Here is a 14,066-nt window from a genome sequence, read left to right on the forward strand (position 1 = left end):
ATGAGCCAGCATAGCTCCCTGGACAGACTGACCCCCACCTCCCACACACAAAAATCCCCTGAATAAACAAGAAACTGAAAAGGAACACGCAGCAGAGGGGGCAGGGTGCTGTAAGTGCACCAGAGAAGGGGGGAGGGCAAGTAGCTGATCTCCATGCAAACTTTCAGTAAACAAAGACTGAAAAGACAGAAGGGCTGACAGCGGGCAAATGATAAGCCACTGCCTGAAATAGGGCAGAGAGTGGTCCACAAGCTCATCTCCTGAGCCAGTGAGCAACATCCAAAGTCAAACGATGCTGCAAAATTGAAAAACAATCAGCAAACCATCATAACCCACTGACAACAGGGAGCCGGCTGATGGATCTCTGACCTTGCCCCAGAGAAAGGGAGCAAGGCAAAGAAACACAAGCCCCCAATAAACCAACACAGCAAAAACCCAACTCCAAAGCAGGATGCCTGGTAGGCTACAGAGCTATTTTCTGGAACCTGAGGACAATATACAAACTCAAACTGCCACACCTCACCGAGGGAAGAGCTGACTAAGCAGCTGTCACTGAAAGGAAAAAAAACTGGCAAGACTCCCCAACCACCTGGCGAGACTAAGACAGAGCCTCTACTTAAATACCAACACCAAGGCTGGATGCTGAAGGAGTAACACCGGAACTACTAAGACTGAAATTCTATTGCTCCTGAATCTGGAATTTTTTTGTGTGTTTGTTTGGTTTCCTGTTTGTTTGCCTGTGTGTGTTTGTCCATCTCCCCCTGTTGATTTATTTGGGTTTTTTTGTTTGTTTGTATTGTTTTTGTTTTATTTTGTTTTGTTAGTTTTACTATTGTGAGTTAGCTAATACACAATTATACACAAACGAGGGAGAGAAATAGCATACATACACTAACCTAAAACCCAACACACCCACAAAACAAAATTAAACCAAGGAAAAGAAAACAGGTGACTGAAACCACCAATAGCCCATCAAGAACATAGATGCACAGTACCAAGTGCAGCAATGGGAAGATGAAAAAGAAATGGAAACCATTCTCCCCCCCCAAAATAATTCAATACAGGATTCAGAGGGAAATGAAGAAAACAGATACCCAGTTCCAGACTCCAACAAAACAAAGATAAACTACACCAAGGAACCCAACGAAGCCCACAAGAACATTCTGAAAGGAGAAATCCTGCAAGTAATCACTGAGAATTTCATGGAGATGTTACTAGACATGGTCAACCAAAACATACAAGAGGCACTCAAGAAATTCCAACACACCAAAAATAAAGAATATGAGAAGACACAGAAACAAATAAATGAACTCATAGGAACCATAAATCAACACCAAAGTGAAACAGAGAACACTATAAATAGATAAGTGAATTAAAGACAAGAATTGACAATAATAAAGAGGAAGTGACTCATGATATGGAAAACTGCAGAAAAAATTTTTTTAAGTTTAAAAAATTAAAAACACAATGGAAGGCCAATCCAGAAGACTAGAACAAGTGGAAGACAGAATCTCAGAACTTGAAGATGAAATGGAAATTAAAGGAAAACTGAAGAGCTATTAGTCAAACTACTCAAGACCTCTGAAAGTATGCAAGAACTCACCAACTCCATCAAAAGACCAAACCTGAGAATCATGGGCATTGAAGAAGGAGAAGAGGTGCAACCAAAAGGAATTTGTAACATATTCAACAAAATAATAACAGAAAATTTCCCAAATCTAGAGAAAGCTATACCCATTCAAGTACAGGAAGCCTCGAGGGCACCAAACAGACTTGACCAAAATAGAACTACCCCATGACATAGTATCATTAAAACAAAAAGAACAGAGAATAGAGAAAGAACATTGAAGGCTGTAAGAGAGGAAAAACAACTAACATACAAAGGTAAATCCATCAAAATCACAGCAGATTTTTCAATGGAGACTTTAGAAGCAAGATGGGCATGGAGTGAGGTATTCCAGGCACTGAATGAAAATAACTTCAACCCTAGGATACTCTACTCAGCAAAACTATCATTCAAAATAGATGGAGCAATAAAAGTCTTCCATGATAAGCAGAAACTAAAACAATGTGTGACCACAAAGCCACCACTCCAAAAGATTCTTCAAGGAATTCTGCACACAGAAAATGAAAGCAAACAAAACCATGAAAGGACAGGCAGTACCAAACCACAGGAGAAGAAAAAACAAGGAATCAGAGAGTAACTTTGATTTAGCTGTACACAATCAAACCCTTAAACAACAAAAACAACTAAATGACAGGAATCACCACATACCTATCAGTACTAACACTGAATGTTAACGGACTTATCTCCCCCATCAAAAGACACCGTTTGGCAAACTGGATTAAAAAGGAAGATCCAACATTTTGTTGCTTACAAGAGACCCATCTTATCAACAGAAACAAGCACTGGCTTAGGGTGAAAGGCTGGAAAAAGATTTACCAAGCCAGTGGCCCTTGAAAACAGGCAGGAGTAGCAATACTTATCTTGGACAAAGTAGACACTCCATACTAATAAAAGGGGAAATAGACCAAAAGGAAATAACAATTATCAACCTATATGCACCCAACGTCAGTGCACCCAATTTCATCAAACATACTCTGAACAACCTAAGAGCATATATAGATTCCAACACAGTAGTAGTGGGAGACTTTAATAACCCCCTATCACCAATAGATAGGTCATCCAAACAAAAAATCAATAAAGAAATTCTAGAACTAATTCACACCATAGATCAAATGGACCTAGCTGACGTCTACAGAATATTTCATCCAACTTCTGCACAATATACATTCTTCTCAGCAGCCCATGGAACTTTCTCCAAAACAGATCATATCTTAGGGCACAAAGCAAGCCTCAGCAAATATAAGAAAAAAGAAATAATCCCATGCATTCTATGTAATCACAATGCATTAAAACTAGAACTCAACAATAAAAACAACAGTAGAATTCATGTAAACAATTGGAAGCTAAACAACACATTGCTGAATGATCAATGGATCATTGATGAAATAAAAGAGGAACTTAAAAGGCTTCTGGAAGTTAATGAAAATGAAAACACAACCTACCAGAACCTACGGGACACAGCAAAGGCAGTCCTAAGAGGAAAGTTTATAGCCATGAGTGCATATATTAAAAGGACAGAAAGATCTCAAATCAATGACCTAATGCTGCATCTCAAACTCCTAGAAAAACAAGAACAAGCAAAACCCAAAACAAGCAGAAGGAGAGAAATAATAAAAATAAGGGCCAAAAATTAATGAAATAGAAACAAAAAAAAATACAAAGAATAAATGAAACAAAAAGCTGGTTTTTTGAAAAAAAATAAACAAGGTTGACAGATCCCTGACAAACCTGACTAAAATGAGGAGAGAAAAAATCTAAATCAGTAAAATCAGAAATGCAAAATGGGAGATAACAACAAACACCACAGAAATCCTGGAAATCATCAGAGACTACTTTGAGAACCTATATTTTAATAAGTTTGAAAATCTTGAAGAAATGGATAAATTTCTAGATACTTATGATTATCCAAAATTGAACCAAGAGGATATTAACCACCTGAATAGACCTATAACACAAAATGAAATTGAAGCAGCAATAAAGAGTCTCCCAAAAAAGAAAAGTCCAGGACCTTATGGATTCTCTGCTATTCTATCAGTCCTTTAAAGAAGAACTAATACCAACCCTCCTTAAACTGTTCCATGAAATATAAAGGGAAGGAAAACTGCCTGACTCATTTTATGAAGCCAGTATTACACCCATCCCAAAACCAGACAAAGACACATCCAAAAAGGAGAACTATAGGCCAATCTCCTTAACGAACATTGATGCAAAAATCCTCAATAAAATAAAGGCAAACTGAATCCAACAACACATCAGAAAGATCATTCACCACGACCAAGTTGGCTTCATCCCAGGGATGCAGGGGTGGTTCAACATATGCAAATCTATAAATGTAATACAGCACATTAATAGAAGCAAAGACAAAAACCACTTGATCATCCCAATAGATGCAGAAAAAGCCTTTGATAAGATCCAACACCACTTCATGATAAAAACTCTAAGAAAACTAGGAATGGAAGGAAACTTCCTCAACATTGTAAAAGCTATATATGACAAACCTATAGCCAACATCATACTTGATGGAGAAAAACTGAAACCATTTTCCCTAAAATCAGGAACAAGACAAGGGTGCCCACTATCCCCACTCCTATTCAACATAGTCCTGGAATTCCTAGCCAGAGCAATTAGTCAAGAAGAAGAAATAAAAGGAATACAAATAGGTAAAGAAACTGTCAAAATATCCCTATTTGCAGGCGACATGATGTATATCTTAAAGACCCAAAAAACTCCTAGACACCATAAACAGCTACAGCAATATGGCAAGATACAAAATCAACTTACAAAAATCATTAGCTTTTCTATACACCAATAATGAACAGATTGAGAAAGAATATATGGAAACAATTCCATTTATAATAGTCTCAAAAAAATAAAATAAAATACCTAGGAGTAAACTTAACAAAGGATGTGAATGACCTCTACAAGGAGAACTACAAACCCCTGAAGAAAGAGATGGAGGAAGACTACAGAAGGTGGAAAGATTTCCCATGCTCATGGATTGTAGAATCAACATAGTAAAAAAGGCTATACTACCAAAATCAATCTACATATTTAATGCAAGTCCCATCAAAATTCCAATGACATTAATCACAGAGATTGAAAAATCTACCCTAAAGTTCATTTGGAAGCACAAGAGATCACAAATAGCCAAGGCAATACTCAGCAAAAAGAGCAATGCTGGAGGTATCACAATACTTGAGTTCAAACTATATTACAAAGCAATAACAATAAAAACAGCATGGTACTGGCACAAAAACAGACATGTTCAATGGAACAGAATAGAGGACCCAGGTATGAATCCACACAACTATGCGCATCTTATTTTTGACAAAGGTGCCAAAAACATATGATGGAGAAAAAACAGCCTCTTCAACAAATATTTCTGGGAAAAGTGGTTATCCATCTACAAAAAACTAAAACTAGATCCATGTTTATCACCCTATACTAGTATCAGGTCAAAATGGATCAAGGTTAATATCAGACCCAAAACTCTGAAGCTAGTACAGGAAAGAGCAGGGAATACTCTGGAAGCAATAAGTATAGGCAAGGACTTCCTCAATAGAACCCCAGCATCTCAGCAACTAAGAGAAAGGATGGACAAATGGGACTACATGAAATTAAAAAGCTTCTGCACAACAAAAAAAATGTTCTCTAAACTGAAGAGACCACCCACGGAGTGGAAGAAAATATTTGCTAGCTATACATCAGACAAAGGACTGATAACCAGAATATACAGGGAACTCAAAAAACTAAACTCTCCCCAAATCAATGAACCAATAAAGAAATGGGCACCTGAACTAAACAGAATTTTCTCAAAAGAAGAAATTCAAATGGCAAAAAACACAAGAAAAAATGCTCACCATCTCTGGCCATAAAGAAATGCAAATCAAAACCACACTAAGATTCCACCTCACCCCTGTTGGAATAGCTATCATCAAAAACACCAACAACAACAGGTGTTGGCGAGGATGTAGGGAAAAAGGAACCCATGTACACTGCAGGTGGGAATGCAAGCCAGTGTAACCACTCAGAAAAAATATGGAGGCTCCTTCAAAATCTAAACATAGATCTGCCATATGATCCAGCAATCCCATTCCTGGGAATATACCCAAAGGAATGTGACTCAGGTTACTCCAGAGGCACCTGTGCATCCATGTTTATTGCAGCGCTATTCACAATAGCAAGTTATGGAAGCAGCCAAGATGCCCCACTACTGATGAATGGATTAAGAAAATGTGGTACTTACACGCAATGGAGTTTTACTCTGCCATGAAGAAGAATGAAATGTTATCATTCGCTGGTAAATGGATGGAACTGGAGAACATCATTCTGAGTGAGGTTAGCCAGGCTCAGAAGACCAAAAATCGTATGTTCTCCCTCGTATGCGGACTTTAGATGTAGGGCAAATGCAGCAATGTTGTTAGACTTGGGTCACATGCTAAGGGGAGAGCACATATGGGAGGAATGGAGATAGGTAGGAATCCCAAAACTTGAAAGTGTTTGATGTCCCCACTGTAGAGGACCTAATACAATAACCTTAAAATGACAGAGGTCAATTTGGGAAGGTGACCAGGGAGTAGTGAAGAGGTCAGGTAGAGATGAATCAATTCGGGTTGTAACATGCTTGTGCATGAAAGCAATGCTAGGAATCTCTCTGTATAGCTATCCTTATCTCAGCTAGCAAAAACACTGTGTATTTCTTATTATTGCTTATGTCTTCACTTCAACAAAATTGGAGAAAAGGGCAGAACAGGTTCTGCCTGGAAGTGAGGCAGGGTGGGGGAGAGAGGGAGGGGCTGGGGTTAGGGGGAAGAAATGACCCAAACAATGTATGCACATATGAATAAATGAATAAAAAAATACAATCAGCATATAGATTTGAGGATTAAGTTTCCAACACATGAACTTTTGAGGGACACTTTGCAACCATAGCATGAACAGTTAAAAAAAAGAGAAAAACTCACTCCCCATCTCTATCCAGTCACTCTGTCTTCTGTCCCAACCTAAGAAGGGGATAGAGTAATATGCAGGAGCAAAGGATTTGAATCATACATTGGGTGGATTACTCAACATTTCTATACCTCAGTTTTCTCATCTGAAAAATGGGGATAATTTTACAGATCAGATCAAATGATTTATGCCAAATCACCTGGCAGCACCCAACATATAGCTAGTCTTTGGTAGGCAGTAGAGGATGAGGCTGTTATTGCTATTACTCATTTCATTCAATTAGCCCTATCAGCCTGTGGCTTTGAGAGCACATCAGCATGCTTGAACAGCCGAAATACAGTATAGACTTTGAAAGGTTCAGAGGCCAAAGTATCTTTTATAGTGTTTTCCACAGAGTGAGCCAATTACTGATTGTATCATTTGACCTGACTTGCTAAAATTGTGGTGTCCTCTTGGTTGAATTTGGCCTTGATTTCTCCTTAAAAATATAAAAGCAAAACAAAAACAAAAAAGTTCAAAAACTTGATAGGAGAATGTGGGAAAAATGCAGTTTCTTTGGATAGAACAACATCATGGATTTTCCTAGACTCCATCTAAAGAACCAAGAATTCTTCGATCATATTGATAATAACCGGAATTACCAAAAAGAACTGAAAGCCATTATTCTAAAAGACCAATCTATAATAGAAGAGCAGATAAGATCTTATTTTCCCTTGTTTATTTGAAAGTCTTGGAAACTGAAATATTTCCAGTAAGTAAATTTTGTTGTGGAAGCTTATTCATGTAACCACCATAACATTTTGTATGTTAATCATTTTGATATGATTATTCCTAATGCATGCAGCATAGTCTATAGCTTTCATCCAGTGGCTATATTGGAAACACTGCAGTCAATTTGTTATGCTTTGGGTCCTCATCATTAATATGTGGTTGTTACTTGGATTTCTAAAGACTCAGATGGCGATAACCTTACATAACCCTTTCAGCTTTTCTCATTTTTTTCCTCATTGCCAGGGAGTGTCAGTTTTTACTTTTGACTACAGAAATGTGCCTGATTGTTTTCCTTATCTGCAGAATACTTTTCTAGTTTATTGATTTACAAATTTTGTATCCTAGGAAACCAGAGACTCGTGTCAGTTACTATTTTGTATAAGGAAGATTAATAGGCATTGAATAAAGTCATGTACTTACTGACAGGTGTTTTGACCATTCAAAGACTCTAACAGTTTACTTCCTGGTTGCAGGCTGTTATCAAAGTGGACAAGATGCCATTTTATTTATAAACTATGGTGCTTATGATTTTCCATTTTAACATTGACACCTTCCTACTGCTCCTAAATTAAGTACAGGAATTAAGGTAAAGGACAATGACCACCCATCCTCTACATAGTTGGCAAAAGTTTTATAAAATGCAATTGGAACCTTTTTAATAGAAGGAGAAGCAACATATTTCTTGGATATCATTTTGTGAATGTTTTCCATCTTCTTTACAGAGACATATTGATGAATATAACTGACGGGAAGCTCATAGACCAGGAAATCATAACCATTTCACGTCACTATCAGTTGCCTGTTATTGTGGATACAGATTTGACTGCCTTAATGTCACAAGTCCATGAAAAGTTCAAGAAAAATATGTTTGAGAATTTTGACAGGCTCATTTTTACCTGTCTATACGAAGATCGAGAAAAGTAAGCTGTGTTTTATTGATTCTAATAGATCATTTAAGTTTCATGTGAACCTCAGTAATGAAAGAATTTATAATATTTTTTCCGAAAGGACAAAAAGAAAATTGGCACATCTCATCATACTCAACTATTTAGCAAAGCCACCATAAATCACTGAGGATTAAAGGAGGCCTTGTATCTTTAAAAGAATTTTCTGCCTCCTTGCATTTTCATTTGTTTCTAGAAGCTTTAAACTGAAACATGTAATAAAACAAGGTGTTAGAGGCTTTAATAAATGCTGAGGTGTCTTCTTACCTTATAAATGGAACTTATAAATGTGACTTTCACAATACACAGAACAGGGAATTTACAAATAAACTTTCTACAGAAGTTCTTGGAAATTATTTCTTAAAAATAATGAAGCTCAATATAATCTATTGCTAATACATTGATAGTGTGTTGAGTTTTATTAAATCATTATTGCATACAGCTGGATATAATAATCTTAATATGTTTGGGGGTTCATTTTTCCTGTATACCTGATAGAATGGGGGAAATATGGATTCATGGATTTCATCGGGTATTAGAAATCTTAGCTTTTAACCTTGTCACTGCACACCACTGCCATCTCTCTTCCCTGTGACTGACTCCTTTGCAAATCCCCAGACTTGAAGTCTGCACCAAAATGGCCAGGTACATGCCTTAAGCATCTTTAATGGTTCATGGATTATCTGTAAATGCACATGATTTGCTTTTTTTTCCTAATTCATAATGCATCTTTGTTGAGGTATTATCTTTATAGTATTTTCCCTTGAATCTTTAAACTTCTTTGAGCCTCTTGGAGAATGTGTGGGCTGACTTTTGTAAAACCTCGGCCATGCCTTTCACCATGGTGAAAAATGTAACCCTCCTGCACTAAAGGAATACTTGTTGAGAGTATTGGGGTGTTTGATGAAATAGCCTGGGCCTCTTCTAGATCCAACAAGCTTTAATTATAGACATCAACATTTTCATTGCAAAAAAAGAGCCCACTTTGTTTCCTTTGGGTTCTAATATTGCATTGTGCCTCAGTGAAAACATTGGACAAGCATTTCTGGGCTGTCAACAGGTTGGGTTTCCTCTAGAAAAAATGGCTTGCATCTGACAAAATCAAAGTGAATGTTAAGGCCCCTAGTTGGGTTTGGGTCCAAGGAAAAGACCAAAAAAAATCCTCAAGTCATATTATACTTGTGTTGGATGTTCTAAATGCTTGTCAAATTAGGAGATGTTTTTAAATATCAGAACCATTTTTGACTAGTGGTCAAGAATGCAGATCGATTGCTTAGAGCAACACTCGTGGCTACAGCCTTAATAGGCTGTGCTATCACCAACCAAAAATCTGAATCTGAGTCTTGATGGAAAGACCTTTGAAGGACAAAATCTGATAGCCTCTTTGAAATGCAATATGGCTATTTTTCCTTACAGTGAATTCCAATACCAGTTTTCATATTTACTTCCCTATGCATATTTTTAGATTATATTTGTATTATCTTTCCTATAGCATGTAATTGTTGCTAATGGGCTACATGGTATATAAAAGCCCGTTTATTTTGTTTTAATGCAGAAAACACATATTACCTACCAAAGACGTCAAAAGGCTGTGCAAGTCTGCCAGGTTACCTTTAAGTGATGAGCTTCTAGTGGAATTACTGTCCAGGTAAGCAAGAGATCCTCCCTTGATGGGGATTGTCATGCATGTTTGTTTGGAGGACTGTTCCTGCTTTTTTATCTACCTTTAACTACCCTGATTTACCCTTGACTATTGTCATTATATCATTGATGATCCCTCCATTTAAGTCTTACAAAAGGAAGTTAGTCATGGTTTTAAATGTTAGAGAACCTATTAGGTATTATTATTTCATGTTTTTGACATTGATACATACACATGCATATACACACACATACACAGACGTTCCTGGAACAAAATGAAATGTATAATTTCATTGGTTATAAAGACATTAGATAATAAAATTCAGAGAAGGGTTTTCAAAGCAGTAGTTTCTGGTGGCTAGAGACCTAGGGGTTATTAGCATGGGCCTCTGCCCTGCTCAAGTACTAGATATAAAACAGAAAGTATGGTACCATAATGGGAAAAGCACAGTGAACTGCTTTTCTAAAACATATCCCTTTTCCTGTTGAACCTCACTTTTGACTTTTGGTTATCACCCTCCCCGTCACCCAGATTCTGGTCATTTTTTATGCTTCCTACTATATCACACCAGCACCACCTCTGACTTACACATTTTTTCTCACATTTTTTTTCTCACATTTTTTGTTTTGTGTTAGGTATCATGATCATTGATTTGGATATATTATTGCATTTATTTTTCCAGAACAATTTGGTGTGGTCAGAAGTATTATCCATTGTATCTTATACATGAGAATATCGAGGTTTAGAGAGATAGGTATTTTTCTCAAAGTCATATAGTCTAGCAGAGCTGTGGTTTGAACCTTGAACCTTTCAAACCCACATCCCTTGCTTCTAATAATTTTAAATTATACTGCAAACAGCCAGTATATTAGGATACCTTGACACTTTTGCCTTCTTCCTTCCTGCATTCACTCTGTCCTCGCCATTCTCATTAACTTAACTCTTGCTCTGACCTACACTTCTTGACTATTGCAGGGCATCTACATTGATCTTTGTTCCACCTGTCTGTAAAATTTTAAATCTGTCTTTCAGTAGTTAAGTACTTTCTAAGCAAACATGTCATTATATTCACAAACCTTCTGTGGTATCTCTTTGCTCTTGAAGGAAAGACCAAACTCCTTAGCTTTGAAGTACTTCTCCTCCTTTTCCATCATGGAACTCAGGACTTTTAGTTGGAGTGTTGTTCCTAACAGGGGCTGGAGTGGGACATCCTCATCTGAGGCAAAAGGAGAAACCAAAAGAACAGATTAAAAACAGATACCAGGGTTTGGAAGGAAATTGAGAGGAATCAGGATTCGCCATAGTTATCACATCCCCAGGGCTTCCCTTCCTTTTTCCTACAGTTCAGCAAAATGGACCATCTAGTATCTCATACATACACATCCTGCCTTCCCACTCCTTTGCCTTTTTTCTGGTTATTTCTTTAGTAGGAATAGTTTCTAATTTTCTTTACCTGATGAAATGTGGCTCTTCCTTTTCAAGTGGTACCACATGAATGAAGCCCTCTTGTGTTTGCTTGGCTAATGATTGGAGTAATTATCTCCTAAGGAGTCTCATACTATGTTTTGCTTTTTGTGCCTTACCTTGTAATGAAGAGTTGTGACTTGACCTTTGATCCATTCACATGCACACATCTTCTTCTAACCTGTTTGATTTACCTCCTGTAAACAACCAATGAGTTATGCATCTCTACAATTTTACTCCCCTACTTTATCTCATATTCATTGAATCCACTTACTAGCTGAGTGATCTTGAGGAAGAGTTTCAACCTGCCTGAATCTCAGATTCTTTACCTCTAAGAAGGAATAACAGTATTTGCTTCCTAGTACTTATTTTATAGTGGTTTTGAGAATAAATCAAGATGACATAAAGTATGTGGCATACCACATGGAACTATGTATTGATTGGGGACTAGGAGAGAAGTTCAAGTCAGGGAGCATAGCCCACACAGTCTGACTTAGAAATAAACTGGGAGAAAACCTGTATCCTTCTTTATGGAGGAAGCCTTATTTTTTGGCAGTTGGATTTCAATGCTTTTCACACATTAAGCTGTCTTCTAGTCAGGAAGCTATGGATGTTTATTAGATTATCTCTTTGTGGGCTCCAGAACAAGTTGTCCTGAAAAGTCCAGTAATGTGGGAGCCTGGCCTCTGGAGGACCTAGAGGTTTCTTAGCCAGTATTGAGGCCACCAAGTCATCATCCTCCCATCCTGTCAGCAGACTGTTTTGTCTTTGCATTTACAATTTGACATTAAATGCAAAAGGACTATCCCACAATTTTCATTGGAGTTGTCTCAGTCTCCGAACACATCCGCCTCCAAGTCCAGCTTCGCTTTGAGGAGGTCATCCCTCTCTGCTGCTGAGCAGACCATGTTCAGTCTAACTTTGCCTCTAATTGTGCAGTGACCCTTCTCCACACTCGGGGGAAGCTTCAGACTAATCAGATTAGAAAATGTCTCATTCCCATTCCCCTCTCCCTCCAATATGCCCTGCCATGATGTGGGTCACATGCTTGGTGTTTTGCATCATCTCCACAGATTCTTTTCAAAGACAGCCCTAATTCCTGATGGGCCCATCAGCCTGCAGCTTACATTTATATTCTGCATTCTTATTGTTCCCCACAGACTCCACAGAGCTTTACAGAGCCTTGACTACAGTCTTTTTCTGCACAGCCCTCCTCATGGCACACTAAGCCAGAAGCCCTCTCTGATGTCTGCAATCTCCCGTGGGAGGCAGGCATGCAGTTTGTTGATTTTGTCCAATGTCCACTCTGCCCTGGTTAGATTTACCTGTCTTAGGATGAGGTTGGGCAGCTGCTCGGTGGTGGTATAACCCAGCTGTGTGAATTCAGATCCTCAGATGAAAAACAATATGGCTGCAGGATGGGTATTTTCTTTCACCCAGTCATTGTTGCCCAGGCATTTCTGCACATCCCATGTTTTGGTACTAAGATTGCTCTTCTATTCCGTTCCCATTGTTTTTGTAATTTAGCTAGGTGTTTTCCTTATCAGCACAACCTCCAAAATCTTTTCACCTCCAGTTGCTCCAGCCCCCAGCTGATTGTGCCATGAGAGCTGGTATGAGGTCACCTTACCTGCCACACAAATTCATTTCACTAATGCACAGAGTGTCACTCTTCAGTGTTCTATGTAGTTGTGGCTATTCCTCATTAATAATAGCAATAACACTTTGTATTGACATAGTGTTGAGAGCCTAAGTATATTTTTGTACATTTTTGAGCATATTAAAAGGTATATTTTAATTGATGGTGGGCATTAATCCTCATTTCTTAAGTGCAGGCATTAAGGTATAAGGAAAGTCTGTCACTGAAAGAGCATGTTCAAAGCCAAGGTAACTCTCCAACAGAATTAGAATAGCTCTTTAAGATACCCCACATCTTTGCTTCTATCTGAGTTCCATGGGGTACTGTCATCACAGCCCAGAGACTTGTCCTGTGCATATTTGGAGAAAACCATGGGCTTGGATCCACCAGACCTGACTCTGAAGTCCAGGTCTGCTGCTTTCCAGCTGTGTGGTCTTTGTACATTTGCTTAACCCCTCTGAGTCTTCATTTGGATGCAAATGTTCCTCAGTATGATAGAGGCAAGAAATTCTAATTTCTCAACCATAAGACATGGAGAAAATTCTAAGGTCATTTCCATCCTGTGTTCCTTGTAGGACTGGAGAGTAAAAAGGTGGTCTCCTCTCCTAATTGTGGCCTTCTGAATCTGGACTTGGAATAACTAGAAGTTCAGGCATAGTTCTTCCCCCAGCAGCTCTGCCGCAAGCTAGTCTTTTATAGTTGGCTTTGAGTTCCATGGAATGCCTTAGAACTGACCTCCCAAGAGAGAGGGTCCCTCATCCAGAAAGATCAGTTAAAATGGAAAAAGTTAACAGGGCTTTAAAATCATCTCATTATGTTCTGCCCAGCCCTGCCCTCTACCCCCCTCAGGGGCAGAGTTTGGGCTCATGATTCCACCTAACAATACCTGGCAGTGAGACTGAAGGGCAAGCATTGAACCATGTGGCTGTTGTTACAGAAAGTTTGGTGTGCTGATGAAATTTCCAGAGAGGAACACTTGTTCCTCTCCTCTCCCTCACTTCCTTTCCTTCATCCTCTCTGGGTCACACA

At 38.3% G+C, this 14,066-nt stretch overlaps 1 protein-coding gene across 1 annotated transcript in view; it reads left to right on the top strand.

Moving 5' to 3' along the window:
• Window positions 1–14,066, top strand: part of Efhc2 (EF-hand domain containing 2) — a 183,877-nt gene that overhangs the window by 147,510 nt on the left and 22,301 nt on the right. The window contains exons 12-13 of the mRNA XM_074062727.1: window positions 8,071–8,268; window positions 9,848–9,940. Coding sequence (XP_073918828.1) covers window positions 8,071–8,268; window positions 9,848–9,940 — 291 coding nt within the window. The remainder of the gene's footprint in view (window positions 1–8,070; window positions 8,269–9,847; window positions 9,941–14,066) is intronic.

The sequence above is a fragment of the Castor canadensis genome, chromosome X (genome assembly GCF_047511655.1).
Source record: "Castor canadensis chromosome X, mCasCan1.hap1v2, whole genome shotgun sequence".
Classification (NCBI taxonomy): Eukaryota; Metazoa; Chordata; class Mammalia; order Rodentia; family Castoridae; genus Castor; species Castor canadensis.